General features: G+C 43.4%; 1 protein-coding gene across 4 annotated transcripts; it reads right to left on the bottom strand.

Annotated features, from left to right (window-relative positions):
- Positions 1-1,101: 1,101 nt before the first annotated feature.
- On the bottom strand, positions 1,102-21,609 carry srfb (serum response factor b). Of its 4 annotated transcripts, none has more exons than XM_056395830.1 (8): positions 20,726-21,609; positions 16,566-16,832; positions 6,544-6,784; positions 3,865-4,029; positions 3,508-3,618; positions 2,724-2,921; positions 2,466-2,567; positions 1,102-1,868 (listed from the first exon to the last, which is right to left on the bottom strand). In XM_056395830.1, the coding sequence occupies exons 1-8, from the start codon at positions 21,374-21,376 to the stop codon at positions 1,831-1,833; spliced, it is 1,773 nt and encodes a 590-aa protein (XP_056251805.1). In that variant the 5' UTR covers positions 21,377-21,609; the 3' UTR covers positions 1,102-1,830. The 4 variants fall into 4 exon arrangements, with proteins under 4 accessions (XP_056251805.1, XP_056251803.1, XP_056251804.1 ...); XM_056395828.1 differs by having other exon boundaries at positions 2,491-2,567; XM_056395829.1 differs by having other exon boundaries at positions 2,491-2,567; positions 3,865-4,026.
- Between the last annotated feature and the right edge of the window lie 947 nt (positions 21,610-22,556).

Genomic DNA, 22,556 nt, shown 5'->3' with positions numbered 1-22,556 from the left:
GATTGTATGACAGGTCCAAAGTCATGTGAGGTGGTCTGGAAATAAGTAAATCCTACATTTCCCTTGCCTTGCAGTGATTTAGGAAACAGCCACGGAAAAGAGGCACTATGGTGCAGAAAGAAGGCTCTCAGTCTAATAACTCTTGTTCATTCTTAATGATTGCTGAGGTACATACTGAGATTGCAGTCAGCTATGGTCTTACAGTTCTCGTTAAAGGAGTATCATATCTGAAGTAACCTTTCCAAATTAAGAGAACCTTGTTCTCCTAAAAGTCTTCCTAGTCATTACCGTTTTAATATTACAGCATTGAGACAACAGTGAATCACACGGTGCTTCCATTAGAGGAAACACTAATGCTTTGATTGCAGTGTTAAGTGGAATTGCCAGGTCTAATACACTGTCTTGTTAAATGAGATTTGTGTCCAATGCCCTGACTTAAGTCAGTAGTAGCATCACATAATCAAAATTCTGCAGTCTGGTGGAGGCAAATCAGGTTTACAGTGGCTCACGTTAGACAACATAGAGTTCATTTATTTGTCTGATGTCCTGAAAACCTGTTTGGCACGCTCAGGTTTTTACCCAGAGAAACGAGTCACACACTTCAAAGTAAGTGAACAAGTCACTTAAGGATATTAACTGTGTGTGACAGTCAAGTTTTTTAAATGTTAGAATTGTATTCACATTTGTGTGTGAACACTGGTGAACATGTAGATAGCATTATGCTAAAAGTTGAGATAAATGAAAATGATTTCCATCAGATTGTCATAGTTTAAACATTTTCTACACTCAAAGTGCCAGGTCAGGGCTTCATTAGGAAACATCTCATGCTAAACTGATGTCATGCTAAACAATCATGCCATCAGATGCACCGAAAGCTTCCCAGCTAAAGCGAAATATGTGTTTACAGCAAATCATAAATATCCTATGTTTACATTTTGTGACCCAGGTACTTGATACTGTGTCAGGGACAGTCCTACAAATGCCACAATCAAAAAAATGTAGAAAAACATCCAGCGTTCTTTCTCCATCTTGTAGTGAAAGCTCCCAACTGCATGACAGTATCGCAACATATGATGGTATATTAAATTAATTTACATATACATGTAAATAATTCATTTTCTTTATGCAAATCATTTTCATGTACATACAAAACCACTACGTAAAAAACAACTACATGCCGTTGCACAAACTAAACCAGGCTAAAAATACGAGTTTTCAATTTTAAAAAAAATATGTACATTTCCAAATGTGTCTTTTTTTCTTTTTTTTTTTTAAGTCAATAAGCTTCTCCCCCGCCCATTTACAAACCCCAGATATGCACGCGCACACAGACACACGCTTGTGCACAAATTGCTCACACTGGAACATTCAGACAAACAAATGTCTCTTTGGCTGGTGTGAAGCTGTGGCACCTTGCAGTGTGTGTACATGTAATTACACATTTTCAAAAAACACACACGCACACACACAAAAAAAAGACACCATCTAACGGCATAGAAAATAGGTTCCGATGATGGATGTAGTGATATATATTTCCTATGCATTTGCGAATATATATATATTTATATACCAAAACATACTGTATACTGTATAAGGGTCAGCCACACATATGCCCTTGATTGTGTGTGTATATATATATATGTTCTTTAAAGTCACATTCAGAAGTGTGATGTGAAACTCTGTCGGAAGGCATCAATAAATAGAGATGTCAGTCAGTCTGTCTGTTTGTCTGTGTCCCTGGGTCTGCTGTGTTAAACAGCTCCAGCCGTCTGTCAGTCGCTCTTCGAGTTCTGTGTGGCGTCCAAATTGACCACCTGGAGCTCCGTCAGGTTACTGCTGCTGCCGCTCGACTGCTGGCCAATCACCATCTGGAACACAATGCAGCTACGTCAGCAGAGAGTACAGGGCCTATCAGACAGCCAATCACAAGTCATCACATCACACAGCACCCAGCACAGATGGAGATCCTGCTAAACTGCATGCTGTTTATCATGGAGCGATGTAACACTGTAATAGATCATGTTTCCTGTAACAATTAAGATGCTCACTCTAAGAAATCATATTCTGTAGTGTGAAATTCACATTAATAGGACAGGTGTGTTTTTATAACCTATCGTTTTATGGGATTTTTCCAGCTGTATATATTCAAAAAATACCAACATATTTTAAACCATCTTACAATAAGTAATTCCTATGATTTCCTTCATTAGACTGGATTCTATAAAGTAAATAAAAACATCAAACGTTTGATTTCCATGCACTGTAACAGTGGTGTTTTGTTTAGTCTACTGCATGTGTATTTTGCTGCAAATCACAGGTAACACAAGATGCCGGCTGATCATCCACATTCAGACAAAGAAGCAACAGGCAATAACCCCTGCTGCCTCTGTGTGACAGTGCTCTGTTAGGATGCATAAGTGCGGTCACGTGGCATGCTGGTTGCATAGGGAATATGAGAGTTTCACTTGTAAAATGCAGATCTTGCCGTACTGGGTGTAGCTGCACCGCTGAGACAGGGATCTGCACCGTGCCTGGAGGTGCTGTGAGGAACACCTGAGGGACAGCACCTGTGGAGAATAAAAAAAAACCCCCATAATTTTCCATCAGCAAACTCTCCAGGATAACCAGCATATTTATCTTAATTTGAATTGATTTACAAATTACATATTAATCCTCCTCTGTGATCCAGGAAAGAGTTCAAAGACAGTAGATCAGTGTCTCACCTGTGTCTTGGGCCTGTGCGTGGGACACCTGCATGGCCGAGGTGCCCTGGGAGAAGGCGTTGAGCACGGCCAGCCCCCCGTCAGCCAGCGCCGGCGTGGAGGCGTACATTACTGTGTGGGGGCTGGGGTACATCATGTGACCCGCCACAGACGTTGGCACCGACGAGGTGACGATGGTTGCTGGGAGACTCACCGTTGCTGAAAGGCGAGCGGTGGGAGGGCGGAGGAGGGAAAGAAAGCTCGTCATACTCACGGTAAGAGCTGTGCACAGATGTAGGCCAGCAGATGGCGCTTCACATCTATCCAAATTCAACTACTAACTCCTACTTATGCCGAGTGAGGCAGCACCACAATATTTAGCTTTAGGACTCAGCTCAACCCAAACAAGAACAGAATGAAACACAGAATATTGCGAGCAGAAAAAAACACTTTTGTCTATTATGTGGCACAAAGTGGGACAGCAACACGCACTATCTCCACTCATGGAGACGGTGTATATTCGCATCTTTAGGCCAAACTAAAATTCTGATCGTGGGTTTGTACACAAGTGAAACTAAAATCCTACTATGTCGTCATTAGATTACATTAATTTTGGATACTTGACTTTTATTTTCTGGTGACCTCCTGCCACCATTTGGAGCACCTACGTACATAGTTTTTAAATGAATATGGTTCTCTGAAAAAAATCTACAAATTCTCATCCACAGAGAGGTTAAAGAAACTTTAATCCAACCAGAAGGAGACAGGACAGCAGAGTCTTTCCCAGAGAGGGGATCTGACCTACCCGTGGAGTTTGTGGAGGTGTGGGAGATCTCGGGGCTGCTGTCGTTGTTGGAGGTGGACTGGGTGTTGGGGTGGACCTGGATAGCCTGAAGCTGCTGGGGAACCCCCGCTCCTGGAGACACACAGCGGGCACACAGCGGCTACAGTAAGTCATCAAACTCCCCACACAGGGAGTAGAACATACCCCTGCACTGGGGGTGCAGCAGTGGGGTTGGCATACAGTAGCACTTACTAGCATAAGGTGCATCATTATCATTCACAGCAGAAGAGGTAGCATTAGCAGCAGCCATTTAAGATGAAGATATGATTGTGATTAGTAAAAGCAGACAGAGTGGTGGCAGCATGCAGAGCAGGTCACCTGTGAGGGAGACAGCAGCAGGGAAGCGGAATACAGCCTGCTGTCCCTGCTGTGGCTGCTGGGCGGCAGCCAGGGTCTGACCATGCTGCCCCTGGAGGGCCAGAGAGTGCTGCTGCAGCTGGCTCAGAGGAATGGTGGGGGTACCAGGGGGGAGAGGAGTGCCTGCTGAAGAGGCACACACACACACACACACACACACACACACACACACACACACACCACACACACACACACACACACACATATACACACGGGAGGGATAAGACTAAATGCGAAAGGATAGAACAGTTTGAAAAAGTGCAAATAACTTCAGTTCATTTCAGCCAGTGAACGTTTCTACAATCTTCAGTTGCTCAAGACTGAAAGAGAATGGCAGCAGATGAACCCTGTTTAGTGAGGGATGCAAGGTTCACTAAAATATTTATTGAAAATTATTATTTATCTATTAGTCAATATGATTGGAGGATAACATACAATAACTGCAGCGCAACAAAGAAAGCAGCAACTTGAGTGATTTTTTTTCTTAATTTTCAAGTATTAGATCTTCGAAGGTGGAGTGAACAAAAGTTGTTTACTCGTGTTGAGTGCATTTTCTTCCTCATAAAACATTTGCAAAGCCAATTTCTAAATGTGAAGTTCATTTTAATTTATTGTACATTTCTTTATGTCTACATGTTCTTCCCTGCCTTTGTTGGCACATTGCTGCGTTTGCTGGCACGTTACCGACACCAACTGCCTTGTCAGAATCCTACGGCAGGATGTGAACTGCACTGCCTGCATGCACGTGCAAACGGTTTTGCATCCTTGTGCATGTGCACAAAACAGGGATTCACTGTTAAACACATTGCTCCATAGCAATACTAGTGGTCAAAACCTCCACAGGGTGCCTTTAAGTTGGTGTTACGTTCTAATTTAAAGTTTGAGTCAAGTGACACATACTGTACGACTTTATTAAGTGATTGGATAGCACAATGACATTTTTGTTTACTTTAAAAATCTCTGTGTGTTCTAGTAATTTTTAAGGGATGTAAAAATGAATCAGTAAATCTATGACGTGACATTTAAAATTCTTAAGATGTGCATCATTTTGTGAGCCCCAAATCCTTTGCAAATGTTGCGTGATGTTTCCATTTTCAACTTGCTTTTTCTTAACAAATGACAGATATTTCATTTGAGCACATGACTGCGGAGTTACGCCCTCACATTTCGTCATATGCTTCATTATAGACAGTTGCTGCAGTCGGGTGGGCAGGCCCGTCCAAGCTGCCAGCTGAGGAGGTTTGAGTGTGGGAGGGTGTGTTGTTCCACCTGGCATTGCTGCTATGTGCCAGACAGGTGGTGAAGAGGAGAGAGGGAGTGAGCAAGTGGGCAAGAGAGAGAGCAGTAGAGGGAGGGAGAGGGTGGAACGAGAGCGATGGTGAGAGAGAAGCTTGTAAAAGGAAGAGAAAGATGGTGGAAGAAAAAAAAGGGAGGAAAGGGAACAGAGACACAGAAGCCTGGCTGTCCTTCAGCTGTCCGTCAAAATAACATAGGACCCATTAGTGGGCATCATGTGTCCGTCCGTTCGGTTGTGGCAGAGCGCTGTCAACCAACACACTGCAACAGCTCACTAGAGACATTACTGCCAGTACTGAGAAAAGGCTGACAAGCACTGGGCCTGTTCGGCTTCACACGTGCAACACGGACCCTTGTCTACATGGTAACAACAACAACAACTTACACAATAGAAAGAGATTGCACCAGTCAGAGTTTCAGTGTCAGCCAGCCTGTTTATGTCATGGACAGTCCAGATAAATGGTCCAGCGCACTGAGCTTCTCATAGAGATGGGATAATATCAAATTATTGTGAAATTCAAATATTCCTCATGTCTTTGGGGGAATCGTGACCTCTTGGCTTCCACAGGTCCCTCTTGGAGCCCCCCAAATGTAGATCCAATATTTTCCCAGCACATGCACCATGAAAAGGAAGTGTAATAAATAATTACTGGGGAAAACCAATTTAAAAACACTTTGGGGATCCCCACATCAGAGGCTGCTGCCCCAAAGTCCTCAATTGAGTTGATGCACTGATCCCTTGTGTTGCAGAGTGTGTCTGTGAAGTCCCCCTTAATGAAGGGTCGTGTCTAGTTCAGGACCACTCTGTCACAAGGCTCCAGCTCCACAAAGTACACCTCAATTATAATTTCAGCACAAGCCACTGATCCTTTATTGAATATTCATGACTAATTAGGAGCCGTGTTCTTCAACCCTCATTGCCAGGTCTATTGTGTCCCTCTCATCTAATTATTCCTGTCCCCAAGTGATAATCAAAGGCAGGGCCAGTCGCCAATAGACATGGCTTTCCTGGATACGGGCGGCTTTGTAAAAACGGAGGGTGCTGAGTGTTAGTGACGGGCTATGAAGAGTTGTTGTGTGACGTGAACAGCTTGGAGAGAGAGGCACAAACCCCCTGAGATGACGGCTGAGGTCACGGGGGGATGGCATTCAAATTCTAATTAGCTAATAAACTATACAACACGGTGACATTAACAAAACACAAAGGTCTGCAGAAGTCTCATTTAGATTCTAAAGGATGGCGGTAAGATAAACAAGCCATAAAGAAGAAGAAAGAATTAAGAATTGCAACATAGATCTGGATGTTGAGGACAAGACACCCCGTGTTTTTGCTCCCCGACCTACCGGGCATGAAAGTGAAGCCACCGGGCAGCTGCATGACCCCCGTGGAGGCACCGGCAGTCTTGAGGACGGTGCCGTTGGCGCTGACGTTGCTGCTGGCCGAGACGGGCGCCAGGTAGTTGGTGATGGGAAAAGAGGGCCCGCTGCTCACCTGCATGGTGGTGGAGGTGGTGGGTACCGTGGACTGGGAGCTGCTGGTAGTGCCTGGTAGGCTGGCTACCGTGAACGTCGGCTTCAGTGTATCCTGTGGGGAGGAAGCAAACGCTGTGAGCAGGGAAGTCAGAGGCAGACCATTTTTATGACATGATGATAATAAATAATAAAATAGATAATAAAAATCCGAAGTCTGAAGTAAAATCCAAGGTAAACCTGAATACATCATCAGGTTTACCTTGAGGGGTAAACTGAACTTGATGTGTGAAACCTCTTTAAGGTATTTATGACTACCTGGAAGTTGCTAGTATTTCCACACATTAGCACTTGCTCCACTCTGCTAACAATAAATAAAGAAATAAATGAATAAATAAATAAATAGAGCATGTAAAAGCAACATGAGAGGGAGAGTTTCACATGAGGACACCTAAAACAACACCATTAATGGGGCTTTTCCTCTTTGAGGAGCTGAAAGCAGGGAGGAGGAGAAGTCTTTAATAATTGCAGTATGCTCAGGGATCAATGGATGGCTGACAGAAACCAGAGTGGGCTTTAATAGACTCAGGGCAAATGACATGAATAGGGTGGAGAAACAGGCCGGGACCCCTCTAATAGCATCCATATGTAAAATACAAAGCAGTGCAGAAAGTGAGAGCGTTTCTCAGAGTGTCTAAAATGTAAGTTGGAGAAAAAAAATCTTGTTTTCAACAATGAATGTAGGAATTTCGATATAAGATGGTGACACAACGATAAGAAAGACTTATAAATCATTCAGCTTTAGTAACATGGCTGTGTATCCTAACTCCACTGACAAGGAACAGAAATCATTTATTTTGTCCAGTTACTATAACAACTAACTGACCACAGAACATGTTACTTCATCTGTAAAAAGGGGCAGAAATCAGACAGGTGAGATGGTCGCATTTACTTAAGATCAAAGGAGGTGAGATGTAGCATCAAAACACACACTAATGTGAACATCCATTGAACAGCAGAGCAGTATGTATTGGTGAGTGGGCTGCATGATAAGAGCAGGGTAGGCGTTAGGCCGGGACTATAAAGAACATCTAAACCCACCATGCCTGTTTCTATGCACTTACAAAAACACTTATCACGTGATACTAATGATCTGTAATAGCAGAATGGGAATAGGCCAGCACATTAGAAGGCATGAAAGAGTTTGCATTTTTTATGTGGGTTCAATATTCTTGGAGGGTTTGATTCCAGGTGATTAAATGTGAATACAGATGTGCATTTATACAGTATGAAATGAAGCAAAGTGGGGGGGCTTCAAACATAGAAACCAGCTGCATGCGAGCGCATCAAGGATACATGTGCTCACTCTCATTTTAGAGGCTGGATCTTCTGATTCTCTACATTTGTACGGTACATGGGAAAAATCACATAACCTGTCCCATTTCAGACGTTCCACCGGATGCAGCTTTCTTTTCCCTGAATTTGGAGGACACAACCTCGTCTGTCCTTTGCAGTCCTCAGTGCCCCTCTTCAATCCCGCACTCGAGTCCAGTCAGGGACCTTTGCTGTATGCCCCCCCCCCCCCCATCCTGTTTGCTCTCTACCACATACCATCTACTAAAGCCCAAAAATATATTAAAAGAAATACCAGGATCACTGGCCATCACTCGAACTGTACAAATAAAAAAATCGATTGCAAGATGTAAATAATGGAGGCCAGACATAAACTCCACTCTTTGTTGTAATTAAATAGTCATGGACAGTACAACTCAGTCTGTGAAAACATTTTCATAACATCTTCTGAGGAAATGATGTTTTATGGGAAACGTAGGATCCAGTATTGCTTGATTGGGCTTGACCCACACTAGGGGCTATCAGTCAGGATATCTTGGATATCCGTCCTCCTGGTTTGATTTTGACAATTTCTTTTTATGTCTGTCTCTTCTGAGTCATCCCAGCTTCATAGAAGTGCAAGTTACACTGTCTTTACCATTAACCTGGTACACTATATCGTCACCTTCCTAAAATAATGGCCTAAGTCATGTTTTGACAAAAATGTTTTTTTTGCCTAAATCACCCCCTCATGATGCTGGCCACCTCTGGTAAAATCGCCTGAATCCTCAGTTGAGGGGAACATGCAATTCTACCCCCGGTTGTATAATGGCCTATGTCAAAAGTGTGACTCTTTTGTTGAGTTTTTTGTGTTTCCTGAAAAACCTGAAAAAATGACTTAGGCCATTATTTTAAGAGGGTGTCGATATGTTAGTTGTACATCATGTATTCTCAACTCGCACTCAAAACTCTGGAGTTTGCCAAAGTTACACTTAGTTGGCTGTTTGAGGGCAGCCTTATTTGATTGATATTTGATGTTACAAGTTGAAAACCATAATTTTTGACTCTGATGCTAGACAATATTATTTGGAGAGAAGGTGCAGGGTCAGCATTTAAATCAGGTCCTACAAGGGACATATCTTTGGTGGCTGTGTCCTAGCCACGGAACTGGGACAAAGTTTGTGTCATGATGCAAATCACTCTTCACAGTGCAACAGTGTAACAGAAATAGTGAGTAAATGATCCAGGTTTAGTGTCTGGAAACAAAACCACGTGTCCCAACAGACAGGCTTACTATGAGAAAGCAAGAGGATGAGTTGTGTTACAACTTCTAAGCTTGAAATTCTGACACTTTCATTATGAATAACAGAAAGGTAGCGTGTGAGCAGGCAAGGCCAACCTCTCTTAGTAAAGCACTATTGGTTTTTATATGTGACTGATTACATGGGTGAGAGTTGGAGGATCCAGCATGGACTCAACTGATAAGGCCGTCCAACCACACACTATCATGCAAACATGGAGGTGGAGCTACTGTACAGACGAGCTCCCAGTCTTCAGCCACATTGCAGTCTACTCGCATCTTGGTATTCAATAAAGTCTTTTAGTATGAGTTTAATTTGATGGGTTGTTTGGTCCACAACCGTCCAAATTCAGTTAATAAAAAACTGTAAAATCCTTTGAGGAGATAGAACTATGCAATGTTTGGAGATTTTTCCTTAATTAATAACCAATAAATGATCAAGGGTGTTGCAGCGAACTCAGAGTCTTCTAGGCATACAGATGGCTAAGCAGGTGTTGTCTTATACAAGCTGCTATGAATCAACAGGGAAACAGTGCCACAGAGTACAGAGCAGTTAGTTAGCTCGTCTGCCGCTCAGACCCAGGCACTGCTGAGGGGTTCTGACGGTCCAAGGTCCTTTACCTCTTTAGTTAAACAGCAGCTGGAAAGTTGGAGGGGGGGGCTACACCGAGGACTCACAGTTGTTCTGCCCTTTCGACCAAAAGGGTAAACTGAATAAATTCACACAACAACAACCTACAATCCATTTACTATACAACTGTCAGCCCTGCTATTCATCACACAGTGACTGCTGACAGTCAGACTGTGACACAGCTGTCACCACGTCTTCATTCTCCGGGGAGACTTTCAGATTTTGAGTTAAAGTGACGGTTGTTTCATTAATGTTCACAAGATAAATGGGGGACTACTCAACTCTACACTGGCGGAGGCGTTACAGATATTACTGTACGTCATGATAACAGGTAAAAAAAAAAAAAAAAAAAAATTCTTTAAGATGGTACCAGAAGAAGATGATAGTGCCAATGAAGGCAGAAGAAAACTCCAGCCACATTAGATAACATACATCAAGAAAGCTAACAGCGGAGTGGCAGCAAGTAGCACATTGTAGCCACAGTGGTAACAGAGCAAGTAGCACATTGTAGCCACAGTGGTAACAGAGAGTGTGTGTCTGTGTGTGGCAGGCTAAGCAGAGTCAGACCTGTGTGAGGTACGGGACAGGGGACAGGATGGGGGTGAGAGTACAGACAGCTGAGAGTACAGACAGCTGGCGGGAAACCTGAGCACCTCTGAGGGGGAATTAACTCCTTGCAGGCCAGCTGAGGCAGCAGGAGGCCACGTGCAAAGACAGCCGCCATCTGATGCTGAGCAGTTCTCACCACTGAACAACTGAGCTCCGGAAACCGACTGAGTCGCGTCATCTTTTTCAATTGTCAAAAAGACAACACAGCTTTCTACAGAGACAAGGTCACTGTGTTCCAGCTTCTCCATGTCACACTGCTCAGTGGAGAAACATATACCTTTATACTCGGAGCACAGTTCTGCCTCAGAAGGTGAAACCAGTTTTGAGCATCCAGGTTTTAACCTCTGTGGTGATCTAAGAGCCTACTGCTACAATCTCAGTGACCTACATAGAGAGCTTCTACTGACCTACTGCTTTGTTAGACCATCTCCATGTGTCTCCTGTTCAACTGGCCAGTCCATAAACAGCGCTGGCTTTTAGTTCAGAGTCAAGGCAGTGCATAGTAAACATAGGCCACAATGGTGTAATGCATTCCTTCAGACCAGAAGTGAGAGCAGAGAATCATCTTTGTGATGTAGCCACAGCCTCAGCACTCTCATTTCCTCCTAAAGTCCTGTCCATCTCCTGTTCCCTCTGATACACTCGTACACACTAATACATATTATCTCCATGAGTAAAAATGGAAACCAGCTCCAGTCATTCTGGAACATACGTACAGTATATTACGCAATATACTATATTAAACCTGAATCAATTAGTTGATTAGTCAATTAATGGTTTGCAGGTTATTTTCTCTCTGTTGGCCGGAGTGCTTTAACGATGCCACCCAGGGTTTCAGGAAATTTTGATGAGCATTTGTGACATCTTTTAAAGCTAATAATCTTTTATTTAGCAAATTGCAGCCCTACAGTATATTTATTATTTTATAATATCATATATTACTACTTGTTGGATACTAGGTGAGTTGGGTTGTTGATTCTGCATTATGATAATAAATCAGCTTGAGAGGAAATAGTATCTCACAGATTTATATCAGATTCCCCCTTTTAACCACATGTTTTCAAACCAACCTCCCTCCTGTTCTCCTTGCTTTGAAAAAAGAAAAAAAAAAAAAAGAGCACGACCTGGGGAAACACTCCACTTGGTATAATGAGATACCAGAGCATAAAAAATTAAGTCACAATTTATAGTCGTGCGAATGGAGGGCTGAGTCGTCTGGAATAAGCAATGAATCCTCCAGACTAGACTACACAGCCTCTGAGAGCACCCTCTATAACATGCTATGTAATACATTTTAGCAGAGAGGGACATTATTTTACTCCAGCAACAGAGAGATCTTAAGTATTATACATACTGTCCTGTCAACATATGAGAAATCCTACTATGAAAAGGATCAGGGAGCAGAATTTAACAATCGCAACCGTGAAAGACACCAGCGATCTCATTTACACACTTTTAAGGTTAGGTTTTGGTAGTGGTGCTACAAAAACTCAAAGGTGACTAAACGTTTTCTCTTTAAGAGTTGTTTCAATATGCTGGTTTCCAAAATTTTGTGCCTTCTGAGGAGTTCTATATATGGTAAAAGAATAAAAGCCTCATTTGCCCTTCTTACATTCACAGACATCATACGAAGGACCTTGTTTTAAAGGAAGAGGAAATGAGAGAATAATTAAAAAGAGAAGGACACAAATGATTCCCTATTCATGGAGGGATTAATCATTCCAAATTGAAGGTGACAACTGGCAGGCCAGTCCAGTGTTGCAGTTTACTGGTGGCTGGCCCTCGTCTAATCTCCCATTTGCTGGCTCCCATCTCCCAGTCTGTCACCCTGCCAGCAACATGGAATTTGCAGCTCCATTTGGGACTGCTAAAAAAGGCAAGGCAGCCCAAGTGGAGGAGGTGCAGCCAATGGCGGCTGACCTGTCCAGTTGCTTGCTGTAAAATAAGGGGGTGGGGGGGTGGGGGGCGGAAGACGGGGTGGAGGTGGTGGGGTGGAGGGTGACATAACGTTGCTTTCCTCCCCCTCTAACACAGCCAACATGCTGTTCTCCCTGCCGACACAGTTAGAATCCCTCAGACACCACCACCACCACCTCGCTGCTCAGCGGCAGCCCTGTGATAAGAGCACATATCTGAGTAAATTAACTTTCCAATATCTCAGTGATTCTCTCTGCTCACCTACTTCAGGCCACCACTCTGCCCTTACAACAGCAGTTAGACAGAACAACAGCAGACAGTTGTAAAAAGATAAACACTTTATCTATTTAAGCATAGTCCCCCCAGTTAAGACTGAATTAATTATCAAATCAGTGTTATTTCTCTAGGGAGACCAAATCAAATTCATACACATTCATGGATGTACAATATGTTGAATAGCGAGGCTGTCAAATCTGCCGCAGTATGTCTAAAGAGCCACAACACAGGGAAAAACAAACATGTCAGCTGGTGGTCAAGACAGCAGCCTCAGTCTGGAAGTTTTCAGGTCAGTGTTTCTTGCAACATTACAGTGGCAATGGAAATGTCATTTGTGGTAATGAGGGAAGACAGAGAGAGAAAAAGAAAGAGAGAGGGAGAGAGAGGGATGGAGCAAAGGGAGGAAGGGAGAGAGAGAAAGTGAGAGGAGGGAGGAGGGAGGAGGATCCTGCAATACTTAGAATTTAGTGCTAACATGGATCCTCTGAGCAAAAACAGGAGTTGTGGGATTTGCCATCCCTTTCCAAAAATAATCCCGAAACACATAAAAACATCTGCCCTCTCGGCTCGTCTAATATTAAGAAGCAGCTGTAAACAATCCAAGGATCTGTTGGGGGATGCAGGGAAGGCACAATAGATACAAATCTGCCCAGTTGGTGAAGTGCTGGCCTTTAATTTCTGGTGCACCCTAGTTGCCCCTCAACATACCTCACTCCCCTCTACACAAGACTTTATATTTCCCTAAATGCATTCAAACAGCCCTTAGAGAACAGTCTTGAATGTGTTGCTTTCAGCTGAGAGAGCAGTAGTAATAGAAAAGCTGGGTTTTGCAGACATAAAGTGAGTCACACACGTTAAACTTAATGACTTATCATCTTAACGCTGCTCTCTGATCAGCTAAAGGCGCTCCCAATGGAATAATGATTCCTCCCGGTGTGATTGCTGAACGAATATGCCAAATAATGTTTTGAGAAAGAAGTGCGTGCCTTCCACTATGATCCCGAGAGCTCAATTTTCAGTAGCGGTGTCAGGTCTGACGCAGACTCAAGAATGAGTTCAGCCCATGTAGCCATGCATCACACCAATCAGCAGATGATTAGATGATAATAATGTGACTCACAGGCCTTTTCAAAGTCTCATACTTTAAGAAACACTCACACATAGCTATCAGCTATGAAAACAAGTTGTGGTGTGATACGAAGCGTGACTCCGAAACTGCACGGCCCATTTGTCGCCTTAAAATTAATTTAGAAACTAATTGTGGTGAATAGTTCAGGAAAATATAACAACATTTCTAGAGCAGATGCCGTGTTTTCCCACATTGAGGTTCAGAAACGAAGACCAACAACAGCCCAGCTAGTGGTGCATTCCCGCGGACAGGTGTAGGGAAGAGTTTATGTTGAGGGAAAGAAGGAACTGCTGGCCCGTTACTGGACAGCTAATTCATCAATGATGTTATATGCTAGACAATGCTATTATCCTGAAGGACTAACACTAAAACTTAATGATGAAACAGCTTGTGGCAGCAATTAGCCCATTATTCACAATATTAAATATAATGAATATTATTCACAATATTTAAAAGGAACACCTTGACATTTTGGGAAAAAAAGAAGCATCCTCGGCATCGAGTCAAATGAGAAGAGGATCAACTGCAATGTTTAAAGACTAATCAATCAACCAACATCAGGCTATAGCCAGCAACTGGTTAGCTTAGCTTAGCATAAAGACTGGAAACGGGTGGAAACAGCTAGCCTGGCTCCATCCAAAGGTAACAAAATCCATCTACCAGCACCTCTAAAGCTCACTAATTAACACTTTATATCTTGTTTGTGCAATCCATACCAAAATTACATGCTGTGGTGTTTACAGGTGGTCATGTGGCAGACTACTTCTTATCTTCTTTCAAAATGGATGCCTAGTTACATTACCAATAGCTGTTTAAATAGTTTTAATACTTTTCCACTTTAATTTTCTTTTTAATCCTGCAAAAGTAACACCATGTAAGCCCCAGAATTACTACTGTCACTTGATTTTTTGAGTCTACTTTACTTCACGCTCTTGTGCGTCTCCAAAATGTCCTCCACTTCCCCCACCAGCCATCGCAAACTCTGAACTGTTTAGACTAGCTTGGACTGTATGTATGACATACTACTCTCTTGATGAACAGTGTCCAGATGCTGCAGAGGTGCACACGGCGATCACGCAACAGATCTACTGCACGGAGATGATCCCTCAGAATGGAAAACCTCCGTGTCCACCTGCCATGCCCGAGTCATAACAGCATAACTGATTCTGACATGTACAACACAATGAAAATTTCTACTGGTTCCTCTGGTTGAGGAGGGCTCAGGGGGGAGCCATGTTGGACTCCCACACTCCCACTAACTGCAGCGGGGGGCAGAGGTCAGAGTGTAACTAACAGCCACCTAAACAGACATCACATGAAACGGGACGTAAAGTATCGTTCAAATGTTTCCATTCCACCCACTCATATCTACATCCATACCTCCCCCTCCATATCACTAAATGAGTGAGGGGGGGGGGGGGGGGAAGAAATCACAGGACTCCAAAGACAGCTGCAGCTTATAAGGAATGTGAGGGGCCTCAGCCAAGAGAACAGGCAGGGAAACCATACCATATATGGCAACAGAGGCAGAATCTAATTTTTATCAATGAGGAGAGCGGGCATGAGAGTGGCTTAACGTGCAAAGGTTGATCTCTCATCCTTGACGGTGTATGGTACGTGTTAGTTAGTGCCTTGCAAAAACGGCACGCAGGCAAACAGGCCTCGAAGTGTCTGTCTTCAAAGGGGCGTCCTTAAGCCGTGTAAAGAATGGGGGGAATCTCAGCTTCCAGCACGTGATTGCACAAAGGTGTGGACGCTGAAGTGTGTCTGCTGATTAATTTATCGTTCCACTTCTAACTCTCAACTCTCAAACACTCAAAGTTTAAGAACACTCGCAGCAACGTAGAGGGGAAATACAAAGACACAACAATGAAGACTGCATAAATTCATCTTTTAAAAACCTCATCATGTCCTAAATGAATTTCTGTCATGGTTATTTTCCAATATTCTCAGAAATATAATCTCTGTTTAACTAGCTCAGTGAAGACAGCACCATCCCAAAATCAAAGATAAACACCAAAGTCCTCCATACAGCAGGCTGCATATTTCTCATCCTAATACACCCCAGACCTGCTGTGATTTATCTTTAAGAGAGGGCCTCCTGAATGAGAGGTCAGAAAGGTAAAACGTAGTCAGCTCCCTTTAGCTGAGTAGAATAATACCCCACATCTTATCTGCCTCTCCCCTCAGTCTCGAGCCCTTTAAAGGACCACCGAGGCTTTTTTGTTCTAACTAAAAAAAAAATGACTTGGTGCTCAGAACCAAACCACAAGCCCAACACAGAGGCCTCACATATAACAGCCGAAAGTTCAGAACTGTTTACAGTAGGACAAAGATTTTTTTCTGCAGCTGCTTGTGGGTTTGATTTATTTGCTCTCCTCGTGTGCTTGTCGAGCCTTTTCTGGAGAGATTTCCCAATATATCCATTAGTGACTCTTTATGGTACTTTATCCATTCTTTTTTATTTTCAAAATTTGAACTGCAATTAAAGAGCAGATAGTCAGTGAGTCAGAAAAACTTTAACTCCAGCACCACTGTTGCTGAATGTAAGAGAAATGGGCTGTGGTGACAGGTACAGAAATGAGTGCATGCAATTTTGGAGATTCACAGCTGCAGCCTCACTTTGATCTTACCCAAAAGAGATGGAGTGCATTCTTAACTTTGTCTATAGAAGCAGACCTTTCCACTTTTTGAATTCTCACCTTTGTGTCGCCCATGCTCTCCGACTCCGACACCTGGTAGGTGAGGTCCGTCTCCTCGAAGCCTGTGGCACTCATGCGCTGGTCCGTGGAGGGGTCAGAGCGTGGTGGTGAGTCCGGCGAGTTGAGGCATGTTTGGATCAGGGCTTTGCCCGTTTCACTGGTGATCATTGGCTGGAGTTTGCGGGTGGCAAAAGTGTAAACGTGACCAGTTTCACTGGCCACAAGCAACAGAACCTGGGTTCCCGTCAGGGTGGAGAGTTCATAGGCCTGGGAAAGAGAAAGAAGAAAGTGTGAGTATCTGATGGAATGAATGGTCCTTTCAAACATCATGTATGTATCGTTCACCAAATTAGGGCTTGGATTACCTTCATACACATACACCACCATACACAAAGTAATCTCAACGGAGGAGGGACTGTAAGAGATTCCAAAGATGAACCTCTAGGAAAAAAATTCTCAAGCCAAGAAAACTTTGAGTTACTTAACGTAATCCCCAGTTCTTTGATAACGGAGTGAGGTGTTTCAAAATACCCCTGTGGTGAACTCTGACGTATAGCACAAATGAAGCTAAAATAACATGAGATAAGGCTCCCAGAATAGAGAGTGTGATATAGCTGAGAGACTGATTGCAGCAGGGGATTGGCTTGCACAGGCAGGGGGAGTGGTAGCACTCCTGACGGCGGAAACGAGGAATCATTCTTAACACCAGAGGTAGCTGGCTGTGAAACGTGAGGCCACCATCACGCTCTGCCTGCCTTGTCATTCATTATACAGCATGCAGACAACAATGAGACTCAACTTCATCTCTCTCTCTCTCTCACACACACACACTCACACACAGCACTCAGAGTGAACTCCTGAGAAGGCCTTTTTATCTAAATGAGTCATCAGTTATGTGGAGGATGCTTCTGGTGCTATGAAGGCACAGTACCATTACCATCACCTTGGTGCACATAGCGCAGCCGGAGCTAGCTGATAGATGTGCAATTGTAAGCTGGAGCGTAATACTCTGTCAGACGGAGCAAAGAGGAGGAGACAAATCACATTCAAATTAAAAGGATTTTATTGAGCCGTTATAAAACTGTGCATTCACCATAGTCTACTGCATCATGCTCACTGTTCTTAAACACTATCTTCCTTATAAGTCCCATCAGTCCAATCCTCTATAAATGGGCATGCTGGCTGAAGCTGACCACATAATTGACTTTTGTGTGTGATAATGTGATGACAGAGAACAGAAAGGCCAATGATGACCAGTGACTGCTATAAATGTTCAATGCTATACTGTGTTTATTACACCTGAACACTTCAAACTTCTATAATGTCGAGCTATTCTATGTGTAATGAAGGATAGTGTTGAAGGAACCTCTGGCTGGTTGTATAATTCACCTTACCCAGTGCTAATACAGCCTTTCAGAGGCAGGTAATGAACTACAGCTCTAGTCACCCTCGTCCACTGTGTCCCTTGATTGGCTGTGCAGCAGCTACAGAGGGGTGTCTAACAACAGAGTCTGATGTTTGGCCTGCGTCCAAGACAGAGAAGGACTAATTTGTCAACTTAAGTGTGCTAGGTGGCGGCACAAACTAGACCTACACAATGCTTTAATAAGTTTCCTTGCTCTGCTGATTTTCTCATAAATATTCATGACTGCAGGGTGTGTGTGTGTGTGTGTTGGGGGGTCAGCTCCAGCTGTAATTGGTTCCTCTGCAACGTGCAAATTTCTCGTCGAGCCTATATATCACCTAAAGAAGGAGCAAAAGACACACTCACAAGCGCTAACATGGATATATACAGTTGTGAAATTCAAAGATGACAAAAAAACAAAACAGAAACAAAACAAGGCTTGTTATCCATGTGGCCTTATTTTTCAAATTTCGTCTTGTTGTTGTTTGTCTGATGTAGCTAGATCATTAGTCCCAAAGTCATGAGTCTAAACAGGCACTAGTTTAAATCCCTCAACAACATCTGTTGGAGTGACCTAAAGCAAGAGTGCAATATAAGGGTGCAAAGTCAGTAACTGTGGCTTGCAGGCACCGGAAGTAGTGCTGAGACAATTAGTCTAGAAGGTAATTGGCTGATTGACAGAAATGTATGTATGACAACAGTTTTGACTGCATTCCTAACTCTTCACATTAAAAAGCTGGAGCCACTGATCATTTGACAAATAATTAACAAAAATGTTTGTTGATTAACTTTTGGTCAATCAATTAACTGACCAATTGTGTCAGCACTAGACTTGTCAAGGTACGCAATAAAAGCCAATGTGTAAATAATAACATTAGTAATGACTACATTCAATTTGGGTAAACCAGTTTCAGAGTCCTGGTGTTCTGCATGCCGTCTCACTCGCATAGGTTTTTGTGAAACCTAAATTGAATGGAACCACTATTAATGTTGTTAGTTACACTTGTGCTTTTCTTGCCATGACAAGTCAACGCGTCTCCCATAAAAAATTGTTTATTGAGCATGGTTACTGCAAGAGTTCAAATGGAAACGTGCCCTTTTCTGGACAAATAATGGAACCAAAAACAGGAACCACCAATATTAATTGAGTAATCCTGTGAAACACTAATAATGCTGTATTGAGAAAGCGTTCACATGATCGAAGGCAGATAGGAGAAGAGAGGGCACAGACTTCACTCACCACATCCTTCAAATGAAACGAGGCTCATCCTTGAAACCGATTTGAAACCAGTCTACTATGAATCTTCCCACTCCACCCACCTGTCAGTTTCTATGATGGCTGACATAGTGTAGGCAACATTTTCAAAATCTCTATCCCCACAGTGTGTCAAATAGTGTTCATGTTGCCAAGAGCCTACATAAAGACACCCCAGTTTCCACGACAACAGTCTGGGATATATAAAATAAATAAATAAATTAATAAATTTAAAAAAAAAAAAAAAAAAAAGGAGAGAGAAATACAAAAGAGTACACAGTACAGGCGCTTCAAAGTAACATGAGGACAGATAAACTCTTGCACTACAATAAAGCATGGCTTACAAGTGTTTATTTAAAGTCATAATGAAAGATAGCCATGTCTACAGCAAAACAACTGCTGTGGCTCTGGTCAACAGCTGACCTCATCTCCAAATAATCAACTTTGGATGCCTTGACGCCAAATGCCACATAGCAATACTTTATCATGACAGCGATTGTGTGGTTGAGTTGTGCATTTCCAGTGAAATATGGCTCGGTGCTGAACTTAGTAGACAGTACAAGGGCAGTTATGACTACCATGCAGCAAGTTGTGCCATCTTTAATGACAGCTGCTTGTCTGTCAGACCGGACAAAACTAAAACAAAACTGTATGAGGCTTGTACCACAATGTACACTGCCATAATGCATGCACAGACAGTCCCTGCATTCTCTCTTCTGTTTGAGTGCTCTTTGACTGTCCTCTGATTTGGGTCAGCTGTTGGCACCTACAGGCCCGCTGCTGCTCATTACCACATGGCTGCTGCCTGTAAGCAAAGCCCTGCTTCACAGTGGCAGAGGGAACAGCCTGTGCACTGATGGCTACCGATGGAAACCACCTCCGACGGTTCTAGGCCTGTCAGTCAGTTTACTAAGGTGTTAGGCTATGTGTGTATGAATTAGTCTGCTGGAAATCTGTGTGTGTGTGTTTGTGTGTGTGTGTGTGTGTGTGTGTGTGTGTGTGTGTGTGTGTGTGTGTGTGTGTGTGTGTGTGTGTGTTGTGTGTGTGTGTGTGTGTGTGTGTGTGTGTGTGTGTGTGTGTGTGTGAGAGAGAGAGAGAGGCCATGTGTGTGCCATAGCTGGGGGTGGGCATGGTCATAAATAGATTTGTCATTTGCTCAAGTTTATTTAAAGCCCGTGGCCTGTCATAAATGCTATGACATCCTCACATCCAGTCAGTTTGTGCCACTATTGTTTGTCTTTTGAGAAAGAAATTGAAATTAGATTTACTGCAGCTCATTAGTTTCTGGTGGTTATTATAATTAACAATACAAATGTTCCAACAGGTGTTCTGATTATACAGGTAATTATGGTGTAATCTACGACACTGTTTTCCATGAAGTAATGAACACAAAGCGCCATAGATTATACTGCAGTATTTGTAGGCCAAGCAACATCTGAGTGACACTCTAATCAAATGTTACGTAGTTGGATGAGATCCAAAGGCAATCATTTGACTCACCTTTTTCATAATACCCGTCTTCCTCTTGCTGAAAGTCGTGTAGCGTCTCAACTTGTTGTCAATAAATTCCATCTTTATCTTTACGCGCCCACGTGTCTTCTTTCCCGGCTTTGCCCCGGCGACCCCTCCGGGCACCATGCCGTAACCTCCAGGAGGTACTCCCACCTCCTGCCCCGTCACCGCAGCTTCCATCTCCCCTCTCTCCCGCTTCACCCCTCTCCTGCTGTCCCCGAGTGAACCCACGGGGTCGTCATCATCTCCCGAGTCCGAGTCATTATCCGAGCCGCTGCAGAGCGGAGCACTCTCTCTGTCCGGGTCGAACCGGGCTCCGTGAGGCAACACAACTCCCGTGTTCAACCCCACCATGTTTCCCTGGACGGCGGTCTGTAGAGGTGTCACCCCTGTCCCGTTCCCCGGTCTCGTACCTCTCGGACCCCCTGGACCATTAGCCCCCAGCATCCCGATGGCGTCTCTTTCCCCCAGTCGCCCGGCAGCACCAGTGCTGTCGCTGACCCCAGCTAAAGCTTGCCCTGCCCTGACCAAAACGGGACGGATCCCGCTACCAACAATCCCCGAACCGTGTCCTGTGGTACCCCTGCCTGAAGCTGACCCGTTTCCAGATGGTGCAGATCCAACCTGGCTCGGTAACATTCTATTTACTGGACCGAGTCTCTAAACACCAGCCAAAGAAGCTGGAGCGCGTTGTGTCGTAAGTGACTGATAAAACGCACACACGCCTCGGCCACAAAATGTAAACAAACCAGGCCAGGAGATAGTTTGGAGACTCCAGGAAATAACCGAAACAAACTTTCGAAAGTGATGCTGCCCCCAAAACCTTCAACCCCGGCTCAGCTGGTTCACCCTCCTCCTCTATTTCCAAAACTCTGAGCACTTTCTCAAAAAGGAAAACGCGAAGAACGCCCGCGATGCGGCTCCGCCATGTTGCGTAGTCCGCATTGTGAACCAAAAGTAACGCTACTGTAGGCCTGCTAATATCGATTTATCTATTTTTACTCATTCAGTGTCACAATATCTTTCTTCCTGTGGTTCAGAAATGTATAAAAATGTCTAATTTTAGAACGGTGTTTACGACAGCGGAGTAATATTACAACCGAGGAACTACTTCCCGCCTTATAAAGAGATACAATGTTTCCTTATTTGGTGCTGTCTCTCCTTATTTGGTGAGTCACAGCGTCGCCTATCGATTGGCTGAGGATTATCTGAGTAGCGCTGTCATTGGTCAATAAGACTCACTCATTAGAATAAATACCAAAATGGTTGCGCTACTGACAACGTCACAGTGGACAAGCAGAGGCACCAAAATAACAGAACATCCAACTTTTTATTCCCCACAGGTTGCGCTATGTCATAAACCCATGTTTTCCCAAAGTTTTTATGCCAGAATATCTTTTTATACATCACTGCTGGCTGAAGGTCTTGAGCTGATTCTGTACTGTGTTATAGTTAGTAGATATAGCCTATGTATAGGCAAATCCAGACAGTCAGATGTGGCTACTTAAGGTCAAGGATTATTCTTACAATCAAATGTGAAGGTCTGTTGTGTCTGTTTTTATTTTTTACTTTAACTAATCTCTTTCCCCTGCAAAAAAGTAGAATATACTCACCTATCACACGGTATTTACGTTGAAGGTTAAACCTATATCAGACTTTCTCAAGAATTGCAACAACACTGTTCAAGCAGAGCCTATAATTATTTGTAATGACTTTCTTTGAAAGAAATGTATATGCAAGTTGTATTAAACAAGTAGCTGTGCCACGTACCAATTCTAATCCTGCATAGTTTTTACAGCAGGCCGTTTTCACAGCAGAC

Source organism: Seriola aureovittata, chromosome 14 (genome assembly GCF_021018895.1).
Source record: "Seriola aureovittata isolate HTS-2021-v1 ecotype China chromosome 14, ASM2101889v1, whole genome shotgun sequence".
NCBI classification, from domain to species: domain Eukaryota; kingdom Metazoa; phylum Chordata; class Actinopteri; order Carangiformes; family Carangidae; genus Seriola; species Seriola aureovittata.
This window is presented reverse-complemented; position numbering and strand designations above follow the sequence as displayed.

What these genes read in the sequence shown, in the direction of transcription:
- srfb (XM_056395828.1), bottom strand. Translation starts at nt 21,376, where the DNA reads ATGTTACCGAGCCAGGTTGGATCTGCACCATCTGGAAACGGGTCAGCT. An exon ending in AGACGGGTATTATGAAAAAG is followed by an intron (nt 16,833 to 20,725) that starts GTGAGTCAAATG and finishes TCTCTTTCCCAG; the next exon opens with GCCTATGAACTCTCCACCCT. An exon ending in CGCACAGGCCCAAGACACAG is followed by an intron (nt 2,568 to 2,723) that starts GTGAGACACTGA and finishes TATTCTCCACAG; the next exon opens with GTGCTGTCCCTCAGGTGTTC.